Raw genomic sequence first — 27,558 nt, 5'->3', positions numbered from 1 at the left:
CTTTGGGCTCCTTCCTCCCGCCGGCTCCGCCGCGGATCTCCGCCTCTGCCTTGGTCGCCAGAGCCCTCGGCTCCACCCTGGCCCCCCGATCCTCTGCATCCCCCTGGCTCGTTGGCTCTCCACCTCGGGCTCCTCCGCCACCTGCTCTGCCGCCGTTGGTCGGCCCCCTGGAGTCGGCGGTCATTCCTCCTCCATGGCTCCTCCCTCTGTCGGCTCCACCGTGGGTCACCATCATGGCTGTGGCCTGGGTCCTGCTTGACTCCTCCTGCTCCAAGTTCTTCCTGTTTCCTCCCTGGCTCCTCTCTCCATCGTCACCTCCCTGGTCTCTGTCTGCCAGCCCCCTGTCCTCCTACTGAGCCGCCTCCCAAGTTCCCACCTGTGCCCCCCCTCTGGAGGAGAGGGCTCCAGTCCCCGAATCCAGTCCTGAGCACCCTCCAGTGCCCGCTCCTAGAAAGCGCCCTCCAGTGCCTGCTCCTTGAAAGCGCCCTCAAGTGTCCGCTCCTCTAGAGCACCATCTTGTTCCCGTGTTCAGCCTAGAGGGGGCTCCCGATCCAGAGTTTAGCCCTGAATGCCCGGAGGCTCTCAAATGCCCCCCCTCCCACCCGCTCATGCCTCCTCCACCGCTCATGCCTCTCGGTCGCCGGAGTCATCAGTTCCACCTCGGCCCTCCGGATCCTCCTCGTCACCCTGGCTCATCGACTCTCCATCTCTGCCTCGGGCTCCTCCGCCGCCGTTGGTCGCCCCCCTGGAGTTGTCAGCCTTCCTCCTCCATGGCTCCTCCCTCTGTCGGCTCCACCGTGGGTCACCATCATGGCTGTGGCCTGGGACCTGCTTGGCTCCTCCTGCTCCAAGCCCCTCCGGTCTCCTCCCTGGCTCCTCCCTCTTTCATCGCCTCCCTGGTCTCTGTCTGCCGGCCTCCTTATTTGGTCATGTTCCTGTCCTCGTCTAGTTTGATTATGTTCCATTGATGTCACCTATGTTCCCCTGATTGCCCTGTGTTTAAAAGTCCTAGTCTGTTCAGTTTGTGTTTGTCAGGTCTACTTGTTTCTACGTGTGTTTGCCCAGCATATGAGATGAAAACACTTCTGTAAGCCACTTTGGAGAAGAGCATCTTCTAAAAGCCTTAAATACGTCCATCTGTTTTTTTCTGAAACATGTTGAATGTAGAGCCAACATGGAACATATTTTAAAAATAAATTGCCTAATCAAATATTTATGTTGAAAACGGCCCCTTTTCTTGTATCTATGTAAGAAAATGTTTGTTTATTTTAGTTATTTTAAAGTTTTTTGTATTGGATAATCTCTACTAAGTAATTGTAATTTGCACACTGTTGTCAGACTATTACTGATGGATGGCAAGAAAATGTCATGTAATATGAGCAGTACAGCAATTGTGGTACTGTGACATCTGTGTAGTGAATCTCACATATTTTTCTTTATTAGTGAGAAATGTGCAGTTGCATTAACCTGCATTAAATTGAAATGCAGTTGCATGCATTCTGCTGGAAAAACATCCATCACAACCTTTCAGAAGAGAGATGTTTATTGTGCTTCAGCCCGTGTCCTTCAGCACTGCAGTCCGCTAAAGGTCACACAGGAATCGTGCCTGGAGACAGCTTAATTGGAAATCAAACACAGACTGTGAGAAAGGGAGAAAGAAAGAAGGCAACAGATGTTAAAGGAGGGAAAGGGGACACGAGTCAAAGAAACAGACAGGTATAAGGAAAAAGCACAGAGTGAAAACTCTCAAGACCAATATTGATTTACGGTGAAAAGAAAAATGAGGCCAGCGGTGGGTGTGGTGTCGAGAGAGAGTGATAAATAAAAAATTAAATGTCCTGACACTGGGTTGGACAGAAATCAATGGAAATAATAATGTTACAATGCACATTTTCATTAGTCTGGGGAGAGGCTGAAGGCGGTCCGCATGTCTAATGTATCAGTCAAAGCGAGCAGGTCTGTGCGTACTCTCTTATTTGTTTTATGAATACAATTTGCGGCACACTTCAGGGCAGATTATATCACAGGGAATGTTTTGAGTTTTCGCTCTGACATACTGTCTCCTTATAAGCCAATGCAATGTAAATAAATAATCATGCATCCTGTTTTAACATTCTGGGCTGGATTATGGGTCAGGACAGTGGACCTCGAACTGTCAGGGGCTTCTAAAGCTGACTTACAGAGATGTGAATGTGCATTTGTAGCGTACTTCAAATCTTAAAAGTATATATTTTTTAAAACTGTATTTGCAAATAATATCTTAATGAAATGAAAGGCCACATAATTAAAGAAAGCACACTTAACTGTGTCTTAACATTTAAAGTAATAGTTTGCACAGAAATGAAAAATTTTGTCATCATTTAGTCACCCTCAAGTTGTTCCAAACCTGTAGTAGTTTCTTTCTTCTGTTGAACACAAACGTAGAAATTTCGAAGAATGTTGGTAACCAAAAAGCTGGTAACCATTTTTTCCATTCAGTCAGTGGCTACCAGCAACTGTTTGGTGACCAACATTCTTCAAAATATCTTCTTTTGCATTCAACAGAAGAAAGAAACTACTAGAGGTTTGGAACAACTTGAGGGTGACTAAATAATGACTATCCCTTGAAGTACACTTTTAGGTACAACTAATTGTATCTAGTATAAATTAAAAACTATAATAATTTTTTTAATGAATAGTAATTAACAGACAATTAAAGGAATAGTTCTCCCAAAAATTTAAATTTACAGGAAAAATTATTCACCCTCAGGCAAGATATAGATGAGTTTGTTTCCAAAAACAGATTTGGAGAAATTTACTGTTACATCACTTGCTCACCAATGGATCCTCTGCAGTGAATGGGTGCCGTCAAAATGAAAGACCAAACAGCTTTTAAAAACCACTCCAGAATCCACTCCAGTCCATCAATTAATGAAGTGAAAAGCTGTGTGTTTGTAAGAAACAATATGTTAATTCATTTTACCTTTAAACAATTCCCATCTGTTCTGATGAAGAAAACAGCCACCTACATTTTGAATGTCCTGAGGGTGAGTACATTTTCAGCTAATTTTCATTTTTGAGTGAATTATTCCGTTAAGTGTCCAAAAACATTACATTCAGTTTGCATTCCGTTTGTACAGTCTATTTTAATGTTCAGGGCTGGCACAGTGAGCTTCAGACTGTCAGGGACACCAGAGGCCCTTGGGACATTTATCAGACCACCTGAGTCCTTTGCCCTTTGCTTCATCGAGTGCATAGAGTGCAAGCATAAAACAAGAGTGCACAGCATAAAACAGAGTGCACAGAGTGCAAGCATAAAACAAGTGTCCCTTACAGTATGAGGGCCCACAGCAATAGTATCCAGCTGCAGACCCGCAGCACCAGCAGTTTCAGAACATTAAACGTATGATAGCAAAAACATTAGACTACTCACCATGCTCTCTCGTTGTCAATAACTCCGCCCCTCACTTCCGGTTCTATGGCTGCGGTTCTGAAACTGCTGGTGCTGCGGGTCTGCAGCTGGATATATCTCGCCCACAGATTTCTCTGCACGCACAGTGCAATGTAAAAACCTATACATTCAGGGGCCTCTCACGACTTCATCTCACCCTGTTAATCTTCGATTGAGCAATAATAAAAATATATATATATATTAATGTGCTCCCTCATTTTTGGTCTATATTGTTAAAAGACCATTTTCTTTCTTTAATCATTCCGCTTCATTGTCATTTAATTTGTTTTTAATTGTGAACAAGCCATCACTAACTGATGAATCATTCAATTAGTTTCCCTTCAGTCTGTCCTTTGGGACCCATGTTTTACTCCCTAATTGAGTTGGAGAAATGTACTGCAGACATCTCACCTCATCCCAGCACGCAAGTGAACCGAGACTGCTTAAAACCCAATCAATATTTCCCTCTTGAAACGTTCTTTCCTCATCTTTTATTTCCTTCTCATCTTTTTTTGTATAAAGAAGTCACACATATATAAAGAGGATTCGCTGGGGTGGTGCTTTTTTGGAGAAAAAAAAAAAAGATTATTATAGATATAAGATATCTCAGCCAGCCTATTATTATACTGAAGAAGCTGTGTCATTCCTTAGTGAATCAACTTTTATTTTTCTTGATTTATTTTCACATGGAAATACTTTCAAAAGATATTCCCTTAAGGAGACAATTATGACTGAAGTGGAGTTGTCTAGATGAAATTTGTATTGAAAAATAGGGTGTTTGTACCCAGTGACACTGATTGTTATTCAACATGTTGCCTAGCTTGTTAGCGTATTTATTAATTAACATGATATGGTCTAGATATGGAGAGCAACTCGTATTTACAGATGCTATTCCCATGATACAATGCAAGAAAGTATCTTAATCCTTGATCTCTGTAATGGTATGTTAATAGAGCACATTTAATTTTGCTTTTGGCAAGATATGGCACATAAAGATGTGGTGTGGTGAATCAAAAGTGCATTTATATTTATGTTTAGTAAACACAGGGGAGTGGTTAGTGTAGAAACCTTGAAATGCCTCCTAGTGCTTACTCTGCCTGGACTGATGTGATTATAGTAGCTTTGAGCTTTGCTCAGCACCAGTGGTTAATATTTCAGAATCTGCTGAATCCTACATAGCAGGAATTTAAATTCACTTCCCTCTTGGGGGGGCACATTAATGGTGCTCATTTACACAAGAACTAAAATCTGATTTTTCCATAATACCGTCTTGCATTTTATGAATGTTTCCCAACTCATTGTCCTACAGAGATTCAGATTTGTGTGTATGTGTGTGTGTGTAATAAGTGTGACTCGTTAATATGTCTCATTCATATTCTTACATTAACAAAATATAATTTTTATTAACATGAGAAAAAATAATGATAAAAGTCTAAATTAGCATAGAGGTACATCTCAGTACAATGTAAATGTGTAGATTGTGATGGAATTACTGCCATCTCTTGGTATGAAGAAGATGTGTAGTCTTGCTGTGTTTGCTGAATAAACTATTATTTCTCAAATCCACAAAAAGATTGTACTGCTGTGATTGTACTTTTGGAACAAACACTGCGATACTGTTAGGCATTTAACCTCAGTTGCTAATGCCAAGTGATAGTAATATACTAACTGCAATAAATAACATTTGTCAATTTTTAATGTATGTATAACTTTTATATATTTAATATATATCTTATGTATACTATACATTACAAAAGGCAGGATTAATACAACTGAAAAATTACCTCATTAAATTAAAATGACAGTTTTATGGCTTTTATTTTATCAAGGTTTATTAGCTTGAATATAGCTAATTAATATATAAATAAAGAAATATATGGCAGGAATAGTAACAGTACGACGCTAGAACGCTATGATGAATTAAGTTAACTGAAGGTTTTTCTGCGTAAGGACTACAGCTACCACAAGTAATGTGAGTTGACGTGCTTGACCAAACAAGATAACTGTAGTCCGGGGGCCCGTTCTTCGTACGTCGCTTATTACATCAGAGATTAAATGTCACATCCAAGATGATATCATCGCGCTAATCAGGATCTGGCTAATTGGGTTCTCCGAACGCACCTGTTGTTGATGATTAGTATGGCTGGATTGAGTTTTCTGAGATAATTGCGTGTTCATGGGTTGGTTTAAAAGGGGCTATGTATCGATACTCGAAACCACGATCAGCAACGCAGCGATTGGCTGGCGACAAGACAGCAACGTAATGACATGATATAATTAAAAAAGACACCTGACGAAAAACTACCCCGTTGCACACCGTTTCCAGGAAACATGTCGTTCAACCCGGAAACCGTAGCAAAGCGGTGCACACCGGTTTGAGCTTGAACTTGCCCCAGGTTTAAGCTTACGGACCTGTTGCTATGACAGCAACTCCGGGATGAGCTTCGAAGAACCAAACAATCCAAGATCATGCCAAATCGTCAACAATCAAATCCAGCTAACTGAGTTAGCGACGTACGAAGAACGGGCCCCTTATTAGCAACCTGTTTATTATTATTATTATTATTATTAACAGCAACAACAACAACAACAGAGCGTCTTCAAAAAGCCACGTTTTAAACAAAATGTGGAATTCTTATTAGCACAAGAGTTTTAAAAATTTTACAACATAAATATAAAGTCTTAAGATGAGTTTGATAGCGGTCGCCTTGGATTTGTGGCTAAAGCAGGCCAATAAATTGCAAAAATTAACATGCGGTATGTACGGTGCACATGCGCAAGTAGATATAACTGCAGACCGGAGATCTCCAAAATGGGGCGTGAACTCCAAAATTTCTAGTTCATCTAAAATAAAATATGCTATATAAATAAATATTCTCTGTGAGAGCAAAGCCCAAAGCTCGTGGCCAGTGGTGTTCGGACTGGAGTTTGAACCTATATATTGAACCTATATATATTGGCTTTGTTCTAAGCAACGGGGGTGTCCCGGGGCTTGAAATTCGTCTCTTAACAGAACTGGCAGGCAAAGCCAATGCATCTCCAAAGAAGAAAGTGCAAGCAAAGTTAAATAACAGTGGGCAGCTGTCAGCACCGCTAGCTGATCCAACAGTCAATGCTCCTCGCAAGTTTTCTGGCTTTACAGGTACAACACTAAGAGAGTTGCACAAAATGTTTTTTTTTTTGCTGATATTTTTTGTTGTTTTTGCTTTTTGTGCACAATCAGCTTGTAACACTCCAAAGAGAAAGGAAAACTTGAAATCGCATCATATGACCCCTTTAATATTTGAAATTGATCTTTTTTTGTAATGAAGTCTTTACTGTCACATTTGATCAATTTAAAGCAGCTTTACTGAATAAAAGAAATACTAAAAAAGAAAAAAAAATCCTAATTGTCTCCAACCCTGTGAATAGTAATGTAACTTGGTTGCTGTAGAGACCGTAGAGATTTAAATATAATATACATTGTCCAAAATTAACTTTTACCAGCCATAAATATTACTGATAATGAATTATATTACAGTATTCCTGCAATATTGTATTTTTGTGCTGTATATTTTAAATATATTTTTATCTCTATATATATAGTTTTTTTAAATTATTTTTTCTTTACTTTAAGGAATAAAAGGTTATATGTACAAATTATCTTTGTAGTCACTTAGTACTGTGTATGGAGACAGATGCAAACGTTTTTTTCCAAGATATTTTTTTCTTTTAAATAAGCATTTTTATCAGGTTCTTATGTTTCACTCTAACTGCAAAAAAAAAGGTTATTAGTCAGTTATTAAATGGCTTATTTTCAAAAATGTCCAGTGTTATTTTCATAGGAGCCTGATAAAAATGCTAATTTAAAAGAAAAATCTCTGACGAACTTGGAGGTTTTTGCATCTGAAGTCTTCATATAGACATTTAGTGTATCTTGGTTTAAATTAGCATGGACGAGTATCAGATTATTCTCACTATTTCGTTTTATAAAATGTCTTACCAACTGGCAAGTAATTCTCTTGACCCACCAAAGATAATTTTGGACAAAAGTTCATTTTGGACAGCTATGATATAGATGTATAATCTATCATGTAATACTGTCATGCTCTACCAACTTAATACAAAGATTATCATGTGTCCACAGCTACCAAGGCAGGTTCCTCTTCCTCCAGTCCTGGACCATCTCCAGCCAAACTCACTCAGGGTAGCGCTTTATCAGCTCAGCTATGTGATCCCAACCATAAAGACTGCTTACTGCGGGAGTTCCGCAAACTTTGTGCCTTAGTCGCAGAGAAGTCCAGCTATAACGCCAAGACCGAGATCATCAGAGACTTCTTAACAAAAGGCTCTGGTGGAGGTGAGCATTGAAACTATGGGCCAACATGAACACAAATAGCTTAAAAAGTGTTTTCAAAAGCATATTTTTTTGTTCTCTGTTAATATGCCTACCACATCTTTACAGACAAATTCCGAGGAGATTTGTACCTGACAGTGAAGCTTCTCCTCCCAGGAGTGGTTAAGAATGTGTACAACCTCAATGACAAACAAATTGTCAAGCTTTTCAGCCGCATATTGAATTGCAGTCAGGATGAGATGGTGCAAGACTTGGAACAGGTTTGTCACATTGCTTAACATATTTATTTTTCAAAAGAAGTCAGTTGTGTTGAGAAATACTTGACCTTTTTCTTTACTGATCTTTATCGGTTTCATATAGGGTGATGTTTCAGAGACGGTGCGGATGTTTTTTGAGGACAGCAAGTCTTTCCCTCCAGCAGCCAAGAGTCTTCTAACTATTCAGGAGGTTGATGCTTCACTAAGCCGTCTGTCCCAACTCACAAAGGAGGATGATCAGCAGGCAGAGCTGCAGGATATTGCTAAAAAGTCATTTTTAGAATTTGATTATATAAAATTCTTATTACAAATGTTTGAATTTTGAGAATGTTAACTTAAAATGTCTTTCTTGATTCCCAGATGCACCGGAAATGATCTGAAGTGTTACATTCGTTTGGTCAAACATGATCTGAAAATCAACTCTGGGGCTAAGCATGTGTGAGTGTCGCTAGCAAATTGTACCTAATGGCATTGTGTTTATTCTGTCTTACTCGGTGTGAATTTTCTCTCATCAGTTTGGATGCTGTGGACCCCAACGCCCATGATGCCTTCAAAGCCTCTCGTAACCTGGGTGACGTAATTGACCGGGTGCTACGGAACCAGCAGGATGCTTCTAATGGGACAGGGCCCAGAAAGATCCTCAGCGTGGAGGCGTCTCTGATGACCCCCGTACAGCCAATGCTGGTCTGAATCGCAGATAATTGAATAAGTTCACCAAAAAAAAGTTTTGTCATTTACTCATCCTCATGTTGCTCCGAAACTGTGTGAATTACTTTCTTCTGTGGAATATAAAAGAGGATATTTTGAAAAAAAAAAATATATATATATATATATATATAGATGTACTGTATATTAATATATCTCCTTTGAGGTTCCACAGAAGAAAGTCACACAGGTTTGGAATGGAATTTAGAATAATTTTTTTTTGGATGAGCTGTCTTTTTAATTAAATATTCTTCAATTACAACCAAAAAACCCCAAAAGATTATGCTTATGTTATAAAAAATTTGTTTTTATTCTTGTAGGCAGAAGCATGTAAGTCCATCGAGTATGCCATGAAGAAATGTCCTAATGGGATGTATTCTGAGATCAAGTATGATGGCGAGCGTGTGCAGGTCCACAAGAACGGCAATCACTTCAGTTACTTCAGTCGAAGTCTCAAACCAGTACTCCCACACAAGGTCAGGACCTCCAGTCGAGGGATGTTTATATACATGTTTAAAACCATTAAAATATATTGTAAAGAGTTTGATTTTCTCCCACAGGTTGCCCATTTTAAAGATTTCATACCGCAAGCATTTCCTGGTGGCCATAGTATGATCCTTGATGCTGAAGTTCTTCTTATTGATACAAAGACTAGCAAACCACTGCCTTTTGGGACTCTTGGGGTACACAAGGTAAACCAGAAAGCAATGCGTTTTGATGTTCTTTAAAGGATTAGTTAAATCTACCTAAAATGGCATTATCCTACTCATTCTGATGTAACTTGACTTTCATTCGTCTGAATGGATGCTGTAAAAAAAAAAAAAGGCATAATAAAATGAATCCACGTAAACTCATGCACTATGCTACTGTTCAAAAGTTTGGGATAGGTACGATTTTTTATTTTTTAATTGTTTTTGATATAAGTGTCTTATGCTCACCCAGGCTGGATGTATTTGAGTATAAATAAAGTAAAACAGTAATATTGTCCAATATTATTACTACTTATTTATTAATAATTTTTTATATAATACATATTGATTTTATTGATGATCAATATTTAATTTTATATTAATACATTTGTTCAGTTTTTTTTTTGATGAATAGAAAGAACAGTATGTTTGAAATGGAAATCTTTTGTAACATTATAAATGCCTTTACTGTTACTTTTGATCACTTTAATGTATGCTTGCTGAATAATAGTATTAATTTCTTTTTTGTGTGTGTTTTTAGAAAGCAGCTTTCCAGGATGCTCAAGTGGGTCTGTTCGTATTCGACTGCATTTATTTCAATGGTGTCAGTCTTATGGACAAGTGAGTCAACCTAAAGGAATGCATTTTTCATTTATCTGAAAGATATTGCAGGTTTTGGAGAAAAATGAAACATTTATATTAAATGTTGATTGAGGTTTTCATGGTAAGACTCAAAAGATGTTGATGTGGTGATGTTTTCCAGGCCTCTCTGTGAGAGAAGAAAGCTTCTCCATGACAATATGGTGGAAGTTCCTAACAGGATTCTGTTCTCAGAAATGAAGCATGTTACGGTCAGTTGTGCAGTGTTTTTTATATGCTTTTCTTTCTCTACTCATCATGCATATGTTCTCAATGTTCAAGAATGCTTACAAATGTGTAGGCAGGTCAAGTTAATTAAAAGTTTGTTATGATAAGACTTCAGGGTGGATGATTTTATAAAGCTAATGACATTGTGTCCCAACAGAGAGCTGCTGATCTGGCAGAAATTATCACACGTGTCATCAGAGAAGGACTTGAGGGTTTGGTTCTGAAGGATATCAAGGTATAGCCTGAGTATGATCTGAGTGTGATTATAGCATATAATAGATTTGCATGCCAACACATTTTTCTTTTCAGAAAGGTGTTCTAATATGTTTTCCATGGCACTGCAAATAAAACTGGCCAACCAATAACTGCACTACTGGTTACATGAGTCGCTGCTGTTACATAAACCTATAATTTGGTGGCACTCTTAAACAGTTTTTCCTAAGCAACAGTGAATAGCAGAGGAAGAAACTGGAACCCACTCTTTTTATACACACTGGTCGGAAAAGACAAGTCACATTAAAAGAATTGACCTAATTTGTAAAAATATTAAGTAGTATGATACACCAATGTTAATGGCTGCCAAAAACTGAAGCATTCTGACAGCTTATGGCTTTAAAATGAAAAAGTGCCAGTGCATTTGTGTTTGTTTGGGTCACTTCATGGTTTTGTTGCTGTTTCAGGGGCATTATGAACCAGGAAAACGTCACTGGTTGAAGGTGAAAAAGGACTATCTGAACGAAGGAGCAATGGCGGACACCGCTGACCTCGTGGTGCTTGGTGCTTTCTATGGCAAAGGCTCAAATGGTCAGTATCGGCAGTCCAATCCAAATGGTTTTAAACAATAACTGAACTTCAGAGTAGCTAGAGAGAAATATTATGTTTTTCTGTGTGCCAGGTGGAATTATGTCCAGTTTCCTTATGGGATGCTACGACCCAGAATCCAAGAAGTGGTGCACTGTGACCAAATGTTCAGGAGGCTATGACGACGCCACCTTAGCCAGACTGCAGAAGGAGTTGGACGTCATCAAAATTGGCAAGGTAAATCTCATGATTTAATCAGTAGTGCCTCCATTGCCGTATCAGATTTATGAACGATGTATCTCATAAGTTTCCTATCTATCTTGCTTTCCCAGGATCCAAGCAAGATCCCAGGATGGTTGAAGATCGTCAAGAACTATTACCCAGATTTCATTATCCGAGATCCAGAAGTAAGACTCTTCCTAATACGACCGAAGGGATGCTTAATGTTTATGTGCTTGTAATGTGAAATGAGCTTGATGAGGCTCTGTTAAAAGCCTGGTTACAGTTGAGTATGTGATAGAAAAATGGCAATGAAGGAACTTTATTGGCTTGTTATCTCTTTAACTCAGAAGAATGTGTTTAATAGACCGTACAACACTTAAATGTTTAAGATGTTTGTACTGAATTGAAACTGTAGTAGTTTGTGTTGTGTATTGGACTATCAGGAATAATATCCTGTATGTCAATGTTTACAGAAAGCACCAGTGTGGGAAATAACAGGAGCTGAGTTTTCCAAATCAGAAATGCACACTGCAGATGGCATATCCATCCGCTTCCCACGATGCACTCGAATGCGAGACGACAAAGATTGGAAGACCGCCACAAACCTTCAGCAGCTCAAGGTACCCTTGATTGGAAAATATTTGCATATTCGTATGCATTTTACATAGAGATGCAACCAGGAACTGTAGGATGTGCCATCAAGCGTCTCAAAGATAATGTTACATGTCTTTTCATAGCATGTTCAAAATGATAAATCAAAGTGAAATAAGTGGACATGAACTAAAAATTCAAATATTAACCATGTGTTTTAGAAATGCATGGTATATACAAGGATGAGTCATTCACGATAAGAGCCACATTTTTTGTTGTTGTTGTTTTGACCACAGAATGTTTAATCAAAATGTCATAACTCAATCTTCCGGTAAAATGGCATATTTTTCTCTGTATGCCGAACTTCTCCATTCATTTAGTCTGCTTAAACTCCACCCATCTACAATTGACTACAAGCTCGCATTCATTTTTTTTAGTGCAATGCCAACATCACAAAATCCAGTCAACATCTGATGGGTACAACCATCCCCATCCATTTTTTTTTTTCTGTAATGTCACAGTTGGATACAAGTTACTATAGGAAAGAATTGCAACTTTAAATAAATGATCTTTCTTATAAATAAAAAAATATTTCCCCCTGCAAACTATTAGGTTGGTTTGTAAATCAAATATTGTAATCTTTTTTTTTTTTACTAAATATTTTATTTATTTTTTGCAGGAGCTGTATCGTATTTCAAAGGAGAACTGTGATTTTGAGGTGACAGCTGGTCCGTCCAAAACTAGCCAAAATGACAAGAGCTCCTCAGGAGGTGAGAGTGGAGGAAGCTCTCTCTCTGCATCTCATGGAGCTTCCACAGCTAACAAGACCAGTAAGTGTTCACCATGAACAGATCCTGTTTGGTCTGTAGTTGTCAAGTGTGACATCTGCATCATAAAAGTACCATTTAAAAAAGTTCTTACATTCTATAATTGTTCCAACTGTTCAGAAAACGGTCATGCTCCCAAAGCAAAGGCAGTGAAAACAGAATCATCTTCTCCAGCAGTTAAGAGGAAACTACCCGCAGAGAAACAAGATGCCAAGAAGGTTTGTTATCTGACGAACCCATATATGCTATACAATACTATTCAAAAGTTTAAGGTCATTAAGATGTTAATGATGTTTTTTTTTTAAAGTCTCTTATGCTCACCAAGGCTGCATTTATTTGATCAAAATGCAGTAAAACAGTAATGTTGTCAGATATTATTACAATTTATTTGAATGAACTGTTTTAATAGATTTTATAATGTAATTTATTCCTATGATGGTAAAGCTGATTTTCAGCAGCCATTACTCCAGGCTTCAGTGTCACATGATCCTTCAGAAATCATTCTATCATGCTGATTTGGTGCTCAAAAAACATTTACTATTATTATCAATTTTGAAAATGGTTGTGCTGCTTGCTTACTGGCCTAAACTTAACTTAGCTACCCCAAACTTTGAAACGGCAGCGTATTTTCTTTGAACACAGGTTTCATTTATCTGTTTTTAGATCATCTCTCCACTCAAACCCTGTGATCTTGTTCTATTTCAGATAAAAACAGAACCCGTTCACAATTTATTTGAATGAACTGTTTTAATAGATTTTATAATGTAATTTATTCCTATGATGGTAAAGCTGATTTTCAGCAGCCATTACTCCAGGCTTCAGTGTCACATGATCCTTCAGAAATCATTCTATCATGCTGATTTGGTGCTCAAAAAACATTTACTATTATTATCAATTTTGAAAATGGTTGTGCTGCTTGCTTACTGGCCTAAACTTAACTTAGCTACCCCAAACTTTGAAACGGCAGCGTATTTTCTTTGAACACAGGTTTCATTTATCTGTTTTTAGATCATCTCTCCACTCAAACCCTGTGATCTTGTTCTATTTCAGATAAAAACAGAACCCGTTCACAGCAATGGACAAAGCAAATTGAAGACTGTTCAAACAACTGACCCAAAAAATGAAAAGGTTTTTTTTTTTTAACCTCTTTTGTACTTAAAGGGCACCTATTATGCCCCTTTTTACAAGATGTAATACAAGTCTGAGGTGTCCCCAGAATGTGTCTGTGAAGTTACAGCTCAAAATACCCTACAATAATTTATTATATCATTTTGAAAATGCCTATTTTGAGTGGAAGCAGAAACAGGCTGTCTCTTTAAATGCAAATGAGCTGCTGCTCCCTGCCTCCTTTTTCCTTAATAGGGCTGTGCCTTTACATCTCGTACCTCAGATACTTTGTCAAAAAACATGTTGTTTTATTACATCTATCATGCTGAAATCATGTGTTTTAAAGCCATATCAGTTTAAACTTCTGATAATACGGTTTTCTGAGCGCACACATCCAAAGCATGCGCACAGAAAGCTGCCGTCACACGGCATGCAAGCTAATCAATGTCTTCAGGATTACTAAGGCTATAGGCAGGTGAGTTTTTTTTTTTCAGGGTTGGAGCTGAACTCTTCAGGACCGCGGCTCTCTAGGACCGAACTTGCCTACCCCTGCCATAGACTGTATAAAAACATGGACGTGGTGTCTGTGGTCAAAATACCCTACAATAATTTATTATATCATTTTGAAAATGCCTATTTTGAGTGGAAGCAGAAACAGGCTGTCTCTTTAAATGCAAATGAGCTGCTGCTCCCTGCCTCCTTTTTCCTTAATAGGGCTGTGCCTTTACATCTCGTACCTCAGATACTTTGTCAAAAAACATGTTGTTTTATTACATCTATCATGCTGAAATCATGTGTTTTAAAGCCATATCAGTTTAAACTTCTGATAATACGGTTTTCTGAGCGCACACATCCAAAGCATGCGCACAGAAAGCTGCCGTCACACGGCATGCGAGTACTACACTGTTCTCTTTCATGTCTTATTGCACTTAAACTGTCGAATACACACAAGTTTGTTAAAGGGGTCATCGGATGCAAAATTCACTTTACATGTTGTTTGAACATAAATGTGTCGAAAGTGTGTGTACACATCCACCCTATAATGATAAAAATCCCCCCAGTGTTTTTTTTTTTTTTAAATCCCTATTTTGAAAATCCCCTTTCTCAAATCAGGCTGTTCTGAGATTCCTGGCAGAATGACCTAGTTCTGCACAGGCCCCTCCCATGATAGTTGATTGACAAGGCCGTTTTACCTTAAACCCTCTCGGCTGAAGTTTAGTCTGCTCGTCACCATAGACCAGGGGTAGGCAAGTTCGGTCCTAACCGAAAATGGGCAAAGAGGCGGGAGCTGGTTGCTGAAACCACGCCTTTCAACATGGGGAGTCTATGGGACTGATTCATAGACTTTTCATTAAGACCCTAAAGAATCATATCAACTTGTGGAAAATGGGCATCCGATGACCCCTTTAAGAAAACACAAGTTACAAAAACTGTCGGTTATGTATGTGAAGGTAAACAGCTGGGAAAGAAATCGCATGTTTATATTAGATCTGTGTAAAGTTATTAAGTGACAGCAGTGTGTTGAAAACCTGTGACTTAACTTTTATCCGAAGATATTCTACATAATGTTTAAACTGTTTTTGCCTACACAGTGAAAGTCAGAGTGGCCAAAAAACACTGGACCCCACTGACTTAGTGTATTAAAAAAAAATTCCTTTTAAAGCTAAAGGGTGTAATTTTGCTGTTACAATACTTCATCACCACTAAAACCCGTGTCGTCTTCCTGCAGACACTACTGGACATTTTCACAGGCGTGAAGCTCTACCTCCCAGAGTCAGTGCAGGACTTTGAGAAGCTTCGGCGCTACTTCATAGCGTACGATGGAGATTTGGCGCCAGAGTATGACTCTGCTTCAGCCACACATACACTGGGAGGGCCAGAGGATGACTGTTCAGCCCAGAGGGTCACCTCCAACTGGATCTGGGAATGCATCCGAAAGAGGAGGGTGGTTCCTCCCTGCTGAATGAGGTAGAGAGACTGCTGGAAGGACACTACCACAAAGCTCAGGCATTTTGTCCTATAATGACATTGTTCATTAGAGAACAGCAAACCGGTTTCTTCAGACTCGCAGCTACAGCAATAACGAGCTGAATGAACTTTTTCTAACCGGTGTCTCAGTTTCATGTTTTTGTTAGCTTTACCACATTGTGGTATTACACACATTGTACTAGAAAACTGTCTGTTTTCAATTTTGTTGGTTTTGACATTCTCATTATGGATTCACATATTTATCATTTTTAAACCTTGGTGACATTGACCAATGCTGCCACTCATGTCATACGCTTATTCTTCAAAGAGGTAGATAACTAATGATTTTGATTACTTCATGATACAATGTCATTTATCTGTTTTGAAAAGGATGTTTGTATGGAGTATGCTCTTGGGCACAGGATGAGTAATTAACAATACAATAGTAACAGCCGTAAGGCATGATTGTGGAATGAATAATTGTGTAGAGTAAATTGGGTAAGAGCCCTCTAGCTTAGTAATGGTAGTTGTGTGTAATTTCAACTGTTTAATCATTCTAATTAAAACAAGCCTTTTGTGCACAAAGAAATTTATTTGTACCTGAATTGTGAACACGCAACAGGGAACAGCAGTTCTGTTCTCCAACATGAGTGATTGTATGAGTGTCTGTATAACATGGCATGGGTTTTCCCCTTGTCTAATCAGTAATTTTTGGAGTTATACTGACACATAGAGGTGAGATGCAGAATAATGCAAAAATTTATTTTGTTTTTCCATTGAAAATGGTCAGTAATGTGTATTTTTACTGGTGGTGCTGAGGAAAACGAATCTGTTGTTTTTTTTAAATTTACTCATTGCTAAATGTCACTTAGAAAATAAGGTGCCAACATTATGCAAATATTTTTAAGAAAAAAAGAATGCAAGGTGTTTTTGACTTGATTAAACAGTACATATACAAAAACATTCATTCAAAGAAAGAAAATGTCTTATCACCTGTCAAAGACCACAACAGAAACAGTTTGTAGAAATATTATACATATTTACACTGACTCTAAATAGACCTCCTATATATTTTTGTCAAGGTTTACTTCTTTCCTCTAGCTTCCTCTTGCCTGAAATGGAGGTTCTCCTCTCTTCAGACCAGTGACAAAGATCAAACTCCTCTACCAGATGACAAGCCTGAAGATGATTAAAAACAACAACAACAACAGTAAATAGAGTAATGTCCCATGTGTACCCCACTAAGTAAAGACTTTATTGGGTTATTCTTGAAAATCAGGATTGTTTCCCCAAAAACCACCTGTCGTGATGATTTGGTCAGAGTTGCGGTTCGTAAGGATGAAGTCTCTGTGTCCTCCACTCTCTGCAGGAGCACACGTGTGCGTGGCACATGACTCCATGACTGTCCCAGTCCAGCCTTCAAATGCCCATTCCCATCTTTGGTCACATGGTTTGTCATCTACAGTGCAAGATTTCACAGAACCAGAATTTATTTCAAAAGACATTTCAATATTTAGTCACACACTTAATGCAAATGGAATGAAAGTTGCGACAGATCTTGTGACTTAGATCCAAGTCAAATAAATTATTGGGGGGAAAAAAAACAATCGATTGTTGATTGAATGTGGTAAGTTGGCTGAACAATTCTAAGACAATTTGCAGACAATTCTAAGAAAGAGGCAGGATTTAAGCAGACTAAATGGCTGGAGAAATCCATCTTTTTCCAATATTGCAACAAAATAATATCTTTATGGATGTATTTTTCATTATGATCTAACGTGCACTTACATTCATAAGGTGAATTTTCATTTTATGCTAACTTTCATTTTATTATCATTCACAAAGAGCAATTCCATATTATATTTTGAACAAAACAAGCAGTATTTATGCACATTAGACTTCTCCAGGCTTGGACCCACAATTTTGAAATTCAGTAATCCAGTTTTGTTTTTGTTTGTAACAGGAAACAGAAAGGTGCATACCAGTACAGCAATGTTGAAGTCTTTGGCGATCATCTTCAGCTCCCCAGCAACTTGCATCAGCAAGGACATACCTGATGCATAAGATGCTAATTAGAACAGAACATTATGATGAGTATTATGCAATATTGTAAACAAATACCCTCATTCTGTTTCCCTCCGAGCATGGATGAGAGCACAGCAGAGACTGAATCCACCATCAGCGTTTTGACTGAACCACCTCCGACAGACGCCTAGGTATCTACTGTCTGATATAAGAGCTAAGCTGTCCCAAGTGGGTCAAAACTGTGAGCCCCCAAACTCTCAGTTCCACCTGGAGAAGATAAACAGCAAGCATACGTTTTTGACCTGTTTTTTGACGTCAATGTTTGATGTCAGTTTGACGTCTTTTTGACATCAATTGCCCACTGGGTTGAATCGATTTTCAACCGGCTCGCGGTTAATCGTTACATCCCTACTAGGGAACATTCAAGAGTTCTGCTACAAACAACCACTTATATCAACAGACTTTTAAAAAGAACAATACTTACCTTCTGAAGGCCATTTGATCTCAGATGTTGAAGACATGCGAGCAAAGAGAAGACATCAAATACTCGGAACACCTTGATTTTTTGAAGTGCCTCCATCTATGTATTGAAAAGGAAAAACGTAACCTCTGGAGCACAGTATGATATAATACTGTTTAAAATAATCAACTTTAGGACACAAATGCTGTTCGTTTGGAATAGTTGAGCAAGGAAGCACTACTAATTACTAAATTATACTTTATTCACCTGCTCCTCCATATTAGGGGTCTTGGTTTGTAGCATCTGAAGCAGTCGGTTCGCACACATACCACTCTTTGTGTCAATGTAAAACACAGTCTGCTTCAGCTGGTGGGATATATTAACTGCAACACTAAAACACACCTACAAAGTGATCGAGCGACACACAGAGCATTATTGAACACACCCATTTGCCCACCCAACCCCAACAGGTAATAAATGCAGGCTAGATTTTGACATTGTAGAGCAGGATCAAGAAACTGAGAAGAGTTTCTAGGACAAAAGATCACCTGTGTTTTCCCGCTCCCTGGACTTCCTGTCAGCTCAGTTATTTCCCCCGTGTAGAGCCCAGAATCTAACAGCTTATCCAAACTGAAGACAAAACAGCACAGTTTTGCTCAGAGCCTTAATACAAAATGCATACACCTAATAATACCATTAAGAAGTTTGGGGTTGGTGAAGGTTTTTAAAAAAAATTATTTTCAAAGAAGTCTATTATGTTCACGAAGGCTGCATTTATTGATCAAAAATACAGTAAAGACAATAATATTGTGCAATATTACATTTCGTGCACTCCTATACCGCTGTCAGCTGTGTGTTTGTCGCTCAGGCCCGTTAGCCTCGAGTCTGTTAGCTTTAGCCGTCTGCAGCTGTCGTACGCACGCACTCGCGGGGGCAAAATGGTGAGTTTGAGATTTCCAGCTTGTTTTACGTTAATCGCTTAACAGGTCGTATTTGTGTGGTTGGGAATGATTGCGTAACTACTTAGCCGCATAGCTGCTCGCGTTGCATGTTGCCAGATTGAGCTGTTTCTTTGTGGGAACAGTAATGATACGTGACGTTCAGATCGGAGCTCGTAGCTAACACAGGCAGCTAGATGTCGGCGGTGTCAAAACATTTTGAGTGGCCTGTATGTACTGCATTTATAGGTGTCACAGACCCGTCAGTGATGCCCCACAAATACTTTCTAGTTAACTCACTGGAGTTTGACTTGCAGCCGTCGTGTAGATTTGACTGCTGGATATGTGCTGCAGACTATGACAATGACAATGATTATGAGGTCGAGAGATTCAGGCCGACATCGGCAGTCTAATAAGAGCAAATATGATACATAACCGAGTGTACCTGCCGGTTAGACACCTGTCTGTAAAAATAGGGAAGCTAATCCTAAGGAGTTTAACTATTATGATTTATATTTCTTCTTAACGATTCTGTTTTTTAAACGTTTCCTTTACAACTTATGAGTAAGAAATGTTTGTAAAAAAAATACTTCCCTCAGTAGTCTGTTGCCAGACTTTTCTGGATTCAGCAGATCAATTATAGGACCTAACAAATCAGAAATACGATTTATGAATTGACATTTTTGTGAAAGGTCTGTTTACACAGACTGTTTAATGGCTTTTTTTTACACACTTCGTGAGGGTAGATTAATAAAAAAAAATGTGTGTGGGGAAATAATTTAACACTTCAAAATTCCATAAAATAAAAGTTATCAATTTGGATTTCGTGGTGATTTTAAAAACTGACAGGCATGGTCACCATGATTTGTGGTTTTATGAACAGCTAAATCTTTTGCTTTTCATTTGTGGAAAAAGTATTTTAGATTTGGAACAATTTGGGACGAGTAAATAACTACAGAAACATAAAATACACAATATACATATTCCAACACAATAAAGAAGAACCCAATACAATTGCTCAGTAAATAAACTTTAATAAACATAATTAATAAAGAATTATTAATCCAAAAAAAATACTGCCACTTAGACCCGTCTATAAAAATAGTGATACGAATCATAAGGAATTTTACGATTCCTATTCTGATTCTGATTTACTTCTACTTCACAGTTCCTTTACTACTTATGAGGAAGAAATATTTGTAAAAATACCTCCCTCGACAGTCTGCTGTCATCTCTTGAGATCGTTTATAGTTTCAGCAGAACAAATATAGGACCTAACAAACCAGAGATACTATTTATGAAATTCTTGTAAAATGTCTGTTTTGTTTAATGGCATTTCACAGACTTTTAGAGGTGGCATATACGAAATTCAAGAGTTGGCCATAATTATATAAACGTATAGGCCTAGATACCAAAGTGCAGTAAACGGTAAAACTATATTGCGTTACAAACCAGTGCGTTTATGATTACAATAATGCATTTAAATAATATGATAAAATATAATTTTGCAATATCAAGAGGAGTAGTGGTCTATTTTTTTCAGAGAAAATAACTGGATGCAGCTGTCCCCGGAAGCCTTGCACATTCAAGTTGCAAAATGCGTAAAAAGGAAAAAAAAAAGAAAAAAAGGTGGTTAGTGCAGCAGCTAAGTTCCAGAAGTAAAAACCCAATTCATTTTTTTAACAATAACTTGTAAAACCTTAAAAACATATTGTGAGCTACGAGGTTGTTAATCAATGGAATATGATTCTGTTGAAACCATCAGCCCACGTTATTTGAACTTGTTTTTAAAAAAAACATAAGAATTCCTCATGAAAAACAACATTATCCATGATTCTGCAGAGAAATGTCCACCAATCATAGAATCACGACAATCAAGATAATGGCTCTTGAACATGCAATTATGCATCACTCACTGAATTAAGTTAAATATTGATGAGGTCATGTGATGAAGAATGCACATTCAAGAACCATTAATGGAACTGAACAACAAGAACAATTTGGGTCCAATATTTAGAAGAAAAAAATGATAGATTGTTGATCTTTGTAAAATTAATTTTCATATTCAGAATACAGCTGTAAGAATGAAAACATATGCCTCAACTCACAATAACGTGAGGTTGTGTTACATATGTTGCATAATGCACAAACCAGCATGAGCTTGTAATCCATGCCACGCTGTTGTTTCTTGATAGTTGCAAGATTTAATTGTCTTAATTTAATTTGTCTTTTGGTGTAAAACAGTTTTTCAGCCACCCAGAAGATGTCAGGTTATTTACTGATAGTATTGTCTCTTTATTCATTTTGTCAACTCATTGATCCAGTGTTTGTTCTATGTGTGTGGGGTGTGGTGTTTCTGCTTGCATTTCTACCCTAAACTGCTTGACAGTATCTCTGGTTGTTCTCAACACAATTGAGTTATAGTCCTCTAATTATTCTTAAGCTGCTGCAATATTTGATTTTGTAATGAGTAATCCTTTGTTAATATTGATATTGTGCGACAGAAGCAAGACTTAGAATCAAGATCTGCCATTGACTGGTGTTTAGGTGCGACACATGTCTTAATGACTCTAAAGCAAGTTGTGAAACTTCACAGTTCAGCTCTTGTCATACATAGAAGTGAAGAGAGAACAAATAATAAACTAATAAGACCCAAATATTGACTTGGAGCTATATGTTAGTGCTTAGCAAACCTTTGTGCCTTACAGGTAAGATTAACACAAACCGGTTCCTATTCAGAAGATGTCAGACGTTAATTAGAATTTACTGGAGTGTGATTAAGTGCTTGTGAATTCAATGCCAGTGTTGATGTAGGTGAAAGTTTCCCTAAGCTTGAGGGACTTCTTTTTTTCTCTTGTTGCAGGTGTTGTTGTTGAATCCACTGGAGAATCTAAAGACCTACATAAGTAACCGTCCACCGCTGGTTATTTTTATGGTCAGCGTCAGTGCTGTGGCTATCGCTTTCCTCACTATAGGATACTTCTTTAAGATCAAGGAAATCAAATCACCTGAAATGACTGAGGTAGGAAATGCCTTGGTTTAGCTCAAATGTTTGAGCTGCGAACCTTTGAAAATACTTGAGAATGTAATGGTTAATGATAAGTAGGCAGGTGTTATTTTAGTACTGTTTTATACTATTATAGTATTTATTGATATTTTAAATTAACTAATTATTTTTATATTTTCACTTTTCATTTTAATCATCGTTTCAATTTTAGTAATGTAATTTGTGTTAGTTTTTTTTGTTTTAATATTTTATATAGCTTTAATTAATTTTATTTCAGTTTTAGTAATTTATGTTTTTATTAATTTAGTATTAATTTTTATTTATTTCAGTCAGTCATCAAGGCTACATTTCTATTTATTTTTTCTATTTATTTATTTTATAGCTTAAAAAAATCTCTCTCTCTCTCTCTCTCTCTCTCTCTCTATATATATATATAATATTTAAATTCAGTTACCATAAATTATTTCTACTATTAGAAGTTTGCGGTTCCTTGATGGGAAACTACATACGTTTGAAAATTTTGAATGTGTACAGCTATATTATTTAGTGGGGAAAGACCATTCAAACAAGATTATATTTAAATAGCATACTTCATTTCTATTTTTTTATTTTCATATAATATTAGGTTATACTTTATTTCAGCATTATTTAAATGATGACAAACAGTTTTTAATAGTTTCAATTAATAATGACACTAGTAGACATACAGGTATGAAAATCATGTTCTTCTGGGCATTATTATTGATCAGGAAATGCCGGAGATAAACTTTACTTTGGAATTAATCAATTTTGTAACTTTTTTTTTTCATGCCCTCTAGGATTGGAACACCTTCCTTCTCCGATTCAATGAGGTTGACTTTTGCATCTCAGAAAACGAGACCCTCAAGCATAGCTTGAACGATTCCATCACTCAAGAGAGCACAGTGACCAGCAGTCAAACGCGATCCAGCACACAGTCACCACCCCTGCTGGAGGACCCGGGGCCGATCAACATCTCTGTGCCCATCACATTGACCCTGGATCCACTGAGGCCATTTGGGGGCTACTCTCGCAATATTACCCACCTCTATGCCAGTGTGCTTGGGCAGCAAGTTGGCCTTGCTGGTATGTCTCTATTCTTTTTTAACCTGTATGTGTTTGTTGGAAATTTACCTTGGATGTGTGCCATCTGATAGCATACCTCCACGTGGTCAGTGATTTTGTCAGCCGTTTTTTAGCTGTTTTTCACATAGACTGTTTCCTTTTAGACTTGCATATTTACTAAGCAATAAGAATTTTGCACTTCCTTGATAGGAAACTACCTGTGTTTGGATGTGTACAGCTATATTCGCCAGTGAGGAAAGACCATTAAAACCTACTCGAATCATAGATAAAACCTGACAATAATAATGATAACATATATTTAGCTTCTTCAGTTGAAATCGTGCCAAAATAAAATTGGTCTGGTTAAATGGTATGTGTGTTTTAGATAAAATGCATTTTCAAGATGCATATCAGTTAGAAAATCTTCCTTATGCTGTGTCTGTTGCATCATGAAATTGTGTCAGTTGTGTACAATTTATTATTACTTAACTTTCAGATTTATATCTATCGGTAAAAACAGCCATGACTCCTTCTCTGTGGCATACAGCATCTTGTGATTGAGATCATATTATTACATTTTCCCCTCTCCCTCTTAAGAAAAACACATAAGAGAACCAAACCAAATGTCTTTATTGTTACACGTTGAGTTGTGGGCAGTATTAGCTGAAATGGATGCAAACATTGAAACTCAAAATATTTAGTGTACTATTTCACATACAGTACCATTCAGAAATTTGGGGTCAGTAAGATTGTTTTAAAAATGTATTTGGGGAAAAAAGTCTGTTATGCACACCAAGGCTGCATTTATTTGATCAAAATACAGTAAAGCTGTAATATTATTGCAGTTTAAATATATTTCGAATTGCCATTTATTCCTGTGATGGCAAAATATAGATCAAAATCCAGAATGCAGATTTGGTGCTGAAGGAACCTTTCTTATTATTACTAATCTGTATTCCCCCCCCATCCCCCTCCCCCCCAGGATTTAATGAACATAAAGTTTAAGAGAACAGCATTTATTTGAAATGGAAATCTTTTATAATCTTTTGTAACAAATGTCATGTGACATGTCATTAATTTCATTTTTGATCTTACTAACCTCAAATATTTGAATAGTAATGTACAACATATGTAACACTGGATGAAAAAAACTCGTTGAAATTGAGATTTCAGCGGAATGAATAAACTTTCCATTGTATGGTTTGTTAGGATAGGACAATATTTGGCCGAGATACAACTATTTGAAAATCTGGAATCTGAGGGTGCAAAAAATTTAAATATTGAGAAAATCACCTTTAAAAAGTTGTCCAAATGAAGTTCTTAGCAATGCATATTACTAATCAAAAATTAAGTTTTGATATATTTACGGTAGGAAATTTACAAAATATCTTCATGGAACATGATCTTTATTTAATATCCTAATGATTTTTGCCATAAAAATAAAATCGATAATTTTGACCAATACAATGCATTTTTGGCTATTGCTAGAAATATACCCGTGCTACTTATGACGTTTTTTGTGGACCAGGGTCACATTTAATGATTATATTACATTATTTCTCAAATGAGAATTTTGAGAAAAATTCCAAACCAAAATTTTGAACAGAATTCAGCCTTGTTGGCTTTCTTATTCAGTCAAACAGATCAGATTGGAAAGTCGTCACTGTGATGTTGTTGTTTTTTCTCTCTCTCTTTCTCTCTTTCTCTTTCCTGGTGTTTTGGCTGAACGTAGTCCAGTTCAAACAATGGTCCGTTGTTCGCAAAGGGATAGCAGTGGGAGAGAGGCCGGAGCTGAATACCTTCTAGATATCACTTGCAGGCACATCTAAGCTCCCTTTGTTTTGCAGAACATGCTGACTCTGTGTGGGTGTGTTTGTGTCATTAAAGGCAGAGAGGCCCATGAAGAGATGAACATCACATTCACTCTGCCGGTAGCCTGGAACTCAGATGAATGCGTTCTGCATGGTCGTTGTGAGCAGATGGTCTTCAGCACCTGTATGACCATCACAGCAGCCAGTAATGTCTTCCCAGTCACAGTGTAAGTGTCCATAAGTCACCTTACATTTTTTGTGTATAGTTTTACTTATAAATCAGGATGTCTGTTATTATCAGCAAAAATAAAACCAGAAAAAAAGTCTAAAATTCATAATATTCAAATGTAGTGCAGTAGTTTACAACAGTACACACAACAGTAGTTACATACCACTTGTCTTCTGTAGGGATGCTGGAACATTTTTGTAATATTAGTAAATATTAATAATATTTGTTCTTGCATTCAGAAGGAAAGCTCTTTTTCCTGTAAGCTGAGCCAAATAAGTAGATGTGGATTAAAAAAAATTGATATAGAGTATATGCATGTTTTAGTTATCAATAATATGCCTGGTATGATGAGCTCTTTGCTCATCCTGAACCCTAACCCCCTGTTTATATGCACAGTTTGTTAGATAAAGGGGATGGTACAACTTAATCTTACCCTATTTTCCCTTACTATGTTTTTTGTATTTTGCCATATAAAATATTGTAGGTTTTCATCTCTGTATTTTCTCTGTAAATTTGTTTGTTTGTGTGCTGAGTAACTAAGACCTCAGAAATGAGTGTTTAAAGGGATCGTTCACCCAAAAATGAAAATTTGCTGTTAATTTACTCACTCTCAGGCCATCCAAGATGTAGATTTTTCTTTAGTAGAACAGTAAAGAAACTTTTAAGTTTACACCCTGGTCTTTGGTGATTTATAAAATGCAAGTCAATGGCTTCTGGCACTTGAGAGTCAAAACAGCATATATTGGCAAGACAAAATGAATACCTGTGGCTCCTGATGATATCTTGATGTCTGATGAAGCAAAATGATTGACCTGTGCAAGAAACTGAACATCAACTGTAATCCATAGCCTCAGTCAAATGGTCCGGAGTGATGTCCGGTTTGCAAAAGAAACATTCTTTTGAGCTGGTTCTTTTAAGTGAACTGGATGAATCTGTTCACTCGAACTGAAGAACTTGATGATACGAGTATGCGTGAATTGAGCACTTAAATGAAGAGGAGAAGTGAAAGTTTGATGGTTTTTCATAGTTTATGTAAAAAGGGTGAGTAAATTTTGGGCAAACTATCCCTTTAACTGACCCAGACAGCTGAGGCAAAACAAAAAGAACATACGCAGTGGGCACATGGAAGACTTGCAGCATAGTGCAAATTTGTGTTACATAACTGAGAATATTTTTTAAGGGTCCTAATTGGAGTTTCCTTCATCCACAATGAGTAATGCATACCTTGTTTTAAAAATCCTCTGCAGGCAGCCGCCTCACTGTGTCCCAGAGACCTACAGTAATGCCACATCCTGGTACAAGATTTTCACTACAGCACGAGATTCAGACACTAAGTACACACAGGAGTACAACCCGTTCTGGTGTTACAAAGGTGCCATTGGGAAGGTGTATCACACACTGAATCCCAAGCTCACTGTCATCGTTCCAGATGTGAGTGTTGACAGCAACTCATTTGCGTGTATGTGTGTTTTTTAAATGCCTTGTGAAAGTACAGTACTAATAGCAGGCAAAACACCCTTGTAACCACATAGCAACACACAAACATATAGGTCCTGTTTTTACCTGGTATTAGGATACGTTTTCCTGATCACAAGTGGTCTGCTGAGATCTATTACTGTTTACACCTGGTCTTAACATGTGTTTTAAATGTGTCTTCTGCGACCACATGTTTGGATTTTGTCTAGGCCTTCTGCAATTTTTCATTTTTCATTTTACATTTTACATCTCTTCACGGGACTGCAAGCTAAAAGAAAGGGAAACTAATGGCGAATCATAATCTGTTTGTTGCCCACTTGAATGTGGGCAAGTTTCATTAAAAGAGCAACATTTTGAACAAAAAGCTGAGAAAATAGTGTTTTTGTCAAAGACCATGTCTGGATGGGATTCAGAATAATGATCAAAACATAGATGGAGTAGATCGCTTCCATCAACACCTCTAAAGCTTGCACAGTCCTATTGAACTTCCTGGGTCGACATTTCATTCAATAAGGTTAAATGTTTGATGATCACGTTATTTTACATATGCACTTGCTTACATATGTGACCCTGGACCACAAAACCAGTCATAAGGGTCAATTTTTTGAAATTGAGATTTATACATCATCTGATACTGATCTGATCTTATACAAAGCTGAATAAATAAGCTTTCCATTGATGTATGGTTTGTTAGGATAGGGCAATATTTGGCCGAGATACAACTATTTG

At 37.5% G+C, this 27,558-nt stretch overlaps 3 protein-coding genes across 3 annotated transcripts in view; 2 read left to right on the top strand and 1 right to left on the bottom strand.

The window, feature by feature from the left end:
- The window catches only part of LOC107714895 (DNA ligase 3-like), a 16,932-nt gene extending 468 nt beyond the window's left edge, over window positions 1-16,464 (top strand). The window contains exons 2-20 of the mRNA XM_016520888.1: window positions 6,444-6,572; window positions 7,557-7,769; window positions 7,875-8,026; window positions 8,127-8,293; window positions 8,384-8,461; window positions 8,539-8,707; window positions 9,049-9,204; window positions 9,289-9,420; window positions 9,959-10,038; window positions 10,181-10,268; window positions 10,442-10,519; window positions 10,965-11,088; window positions 11,180-11,322; window positions 11,418-11,492; window positions 11,781-11,927; window positions 12,578-12,728; window positions 12,846-12,943; window positions 13,776-13,853; window positions 15,562-16,464. Coding sequence (XP_016376374.1) covers window positions 6,444-6,572; window positions 7,557-7,769; window positions 7,875-8,026; window positions 8,127-8,293; window positions 8,384-8,461; window positions 8,539-8,707; window positions 9,049-9,204; window positions 9,289-9,420; window positions 9,959-10,038; window positions 10,181-10,268; window positions 10,442-10,519; window positions 10,965-11,088; window positions 11,180-11,322; window positions 11,418-11,492; window positions 11,781-11,927; window positions 12,578-12,728; window positions 12,846-12,943; window positions 13,776-13,853; window positions 15,562-15,795 — 2,492 coding nt within the window. The 3' untranslated portion in view covers window positions 15,796-16,464. The remainder of the gene's footprint in view (window positions 1-6,443; window positions 6,573-7,556; window positions 7,770-7,874; window positions 8,027-8,126; window positions 8,294-8,383; window positions 8,462-8,538; window positions 8,708-9,048; window positions 9,205-9,288; window positions 9,421-9,958; window positions 10,039-10,180; window positions 10,269-10,441; window positions 10,520-10,964; window positions 11,089-11,179; window positions 11,323-11,417; window positions 11,493-11,780; window positions 11,928-12,577; window positions 12,729-12,845; window positions 12,944-13,775; window positions 13,854-15,561) is intronic.
- A 340-nt stretch (window positions 16,465-16,804) lies between these two features.
- On the bottom strand, window positions 16,805-18,965 carry LOC107714894 (DNA repair protein RAD51 homolog 4-like). Its single transcript, XM_016520887.1, has 8 exons — window positions 18,949-18,965; window positions 18,834-18,915; window positions 18,553-18,687; window positions 18,310-18,405; window positions 17,922-18,012; window positions 17,783-17,853; window positions 17,101-17,259; window positions 16,805-16,979 (listed from the first exon to the last, which is right to left on the bottom strand). The coding sequence occupies exons 1-8, from the start codon at window positions 18,963-18,965 to the stop codon at window positions 16,878-16,880; spliced, it is 753 nt and encodes a 250-aa protein (XP_016376373.1). The 3' UTR covers window positions 16,805-16,877.
- A 152-nt stretch (window positions 18,966-19,117) lies between these two features.
- LOC107714897 (transmembrane protein 248) overlaps window positions 19,118-27,558 on the top strand; it is a 13,562-nt gene continuing 5,121 nt past the window's right edge. The window contains exons 1-5 of the mRNA XM_016520891.1: window positions 19,118-19,226; window positions 22,087-22,245; window positions 23,049-23,334; window positions 25,201-25,351; window positions 26,601-26,784. Coding sequence (XP_016376377.1) covers window positions 19,224-19,226; window positions 22,087-22,245; window positions 23,049-23,334; window positions 25,201-25,351; window positions 26,601-26,784 — 783 coding nt within the window. The 5' untranslated portion in view covers window positions 19,118-19,223. The remainder of the gene's footprint in view (window positions 19,227-22,086; window positions 22,246-23,048; window positions 23,335-25,200; window positions 25,352-26,600; window positions 26,785-27,558) is intronic.

Source organism: Sinocyclocheilus rhinocerous, unplaced genomic scaffold (assembly GCF_001515625.1).
Source record: "Sinocyclocheilus rhinocerous isolate Xijiao unplaced genomic scaffold, SAMN03320098_v1.1 scaffold3315, whole genome shotgun sequence".
NCBI classification, from domain to species: domain Eukaryota; kingdom Metazoa; phylum Chordata; class Actinopteri; order Cypriniformes; family Cyprinidae; genus Sinocyclocheilus; species Sinocyclocheilus rhinocerous.
Note: the sequence above shows the minus strand (reverse complement) of the source record. Positions and strands in the feature narration are given on the sequence as shown.

What these genes read in the sequence shown, in the direction of transcription:
- LOC107714894 (XM_016520887.1), bottom strand. An exon ending in CAGGGAGCGGGAAAACACAG is followed by an intron (nt 18,688 to 18,833) that starts GTGATCTTTTGT and finishes ATCACTTTGTAG; the next exon opens with GTGTGTTTTAGTGTTGCAGT. An exon ending in CGGAGGGAAACAGAATGAGG is followed by an intron (nt 17,854 to 17,921) that starts GTATTTGTTTAC and finishes CTTATGCATCAG; the next exon opens with GTATGTCCTTGCTGATGCAA.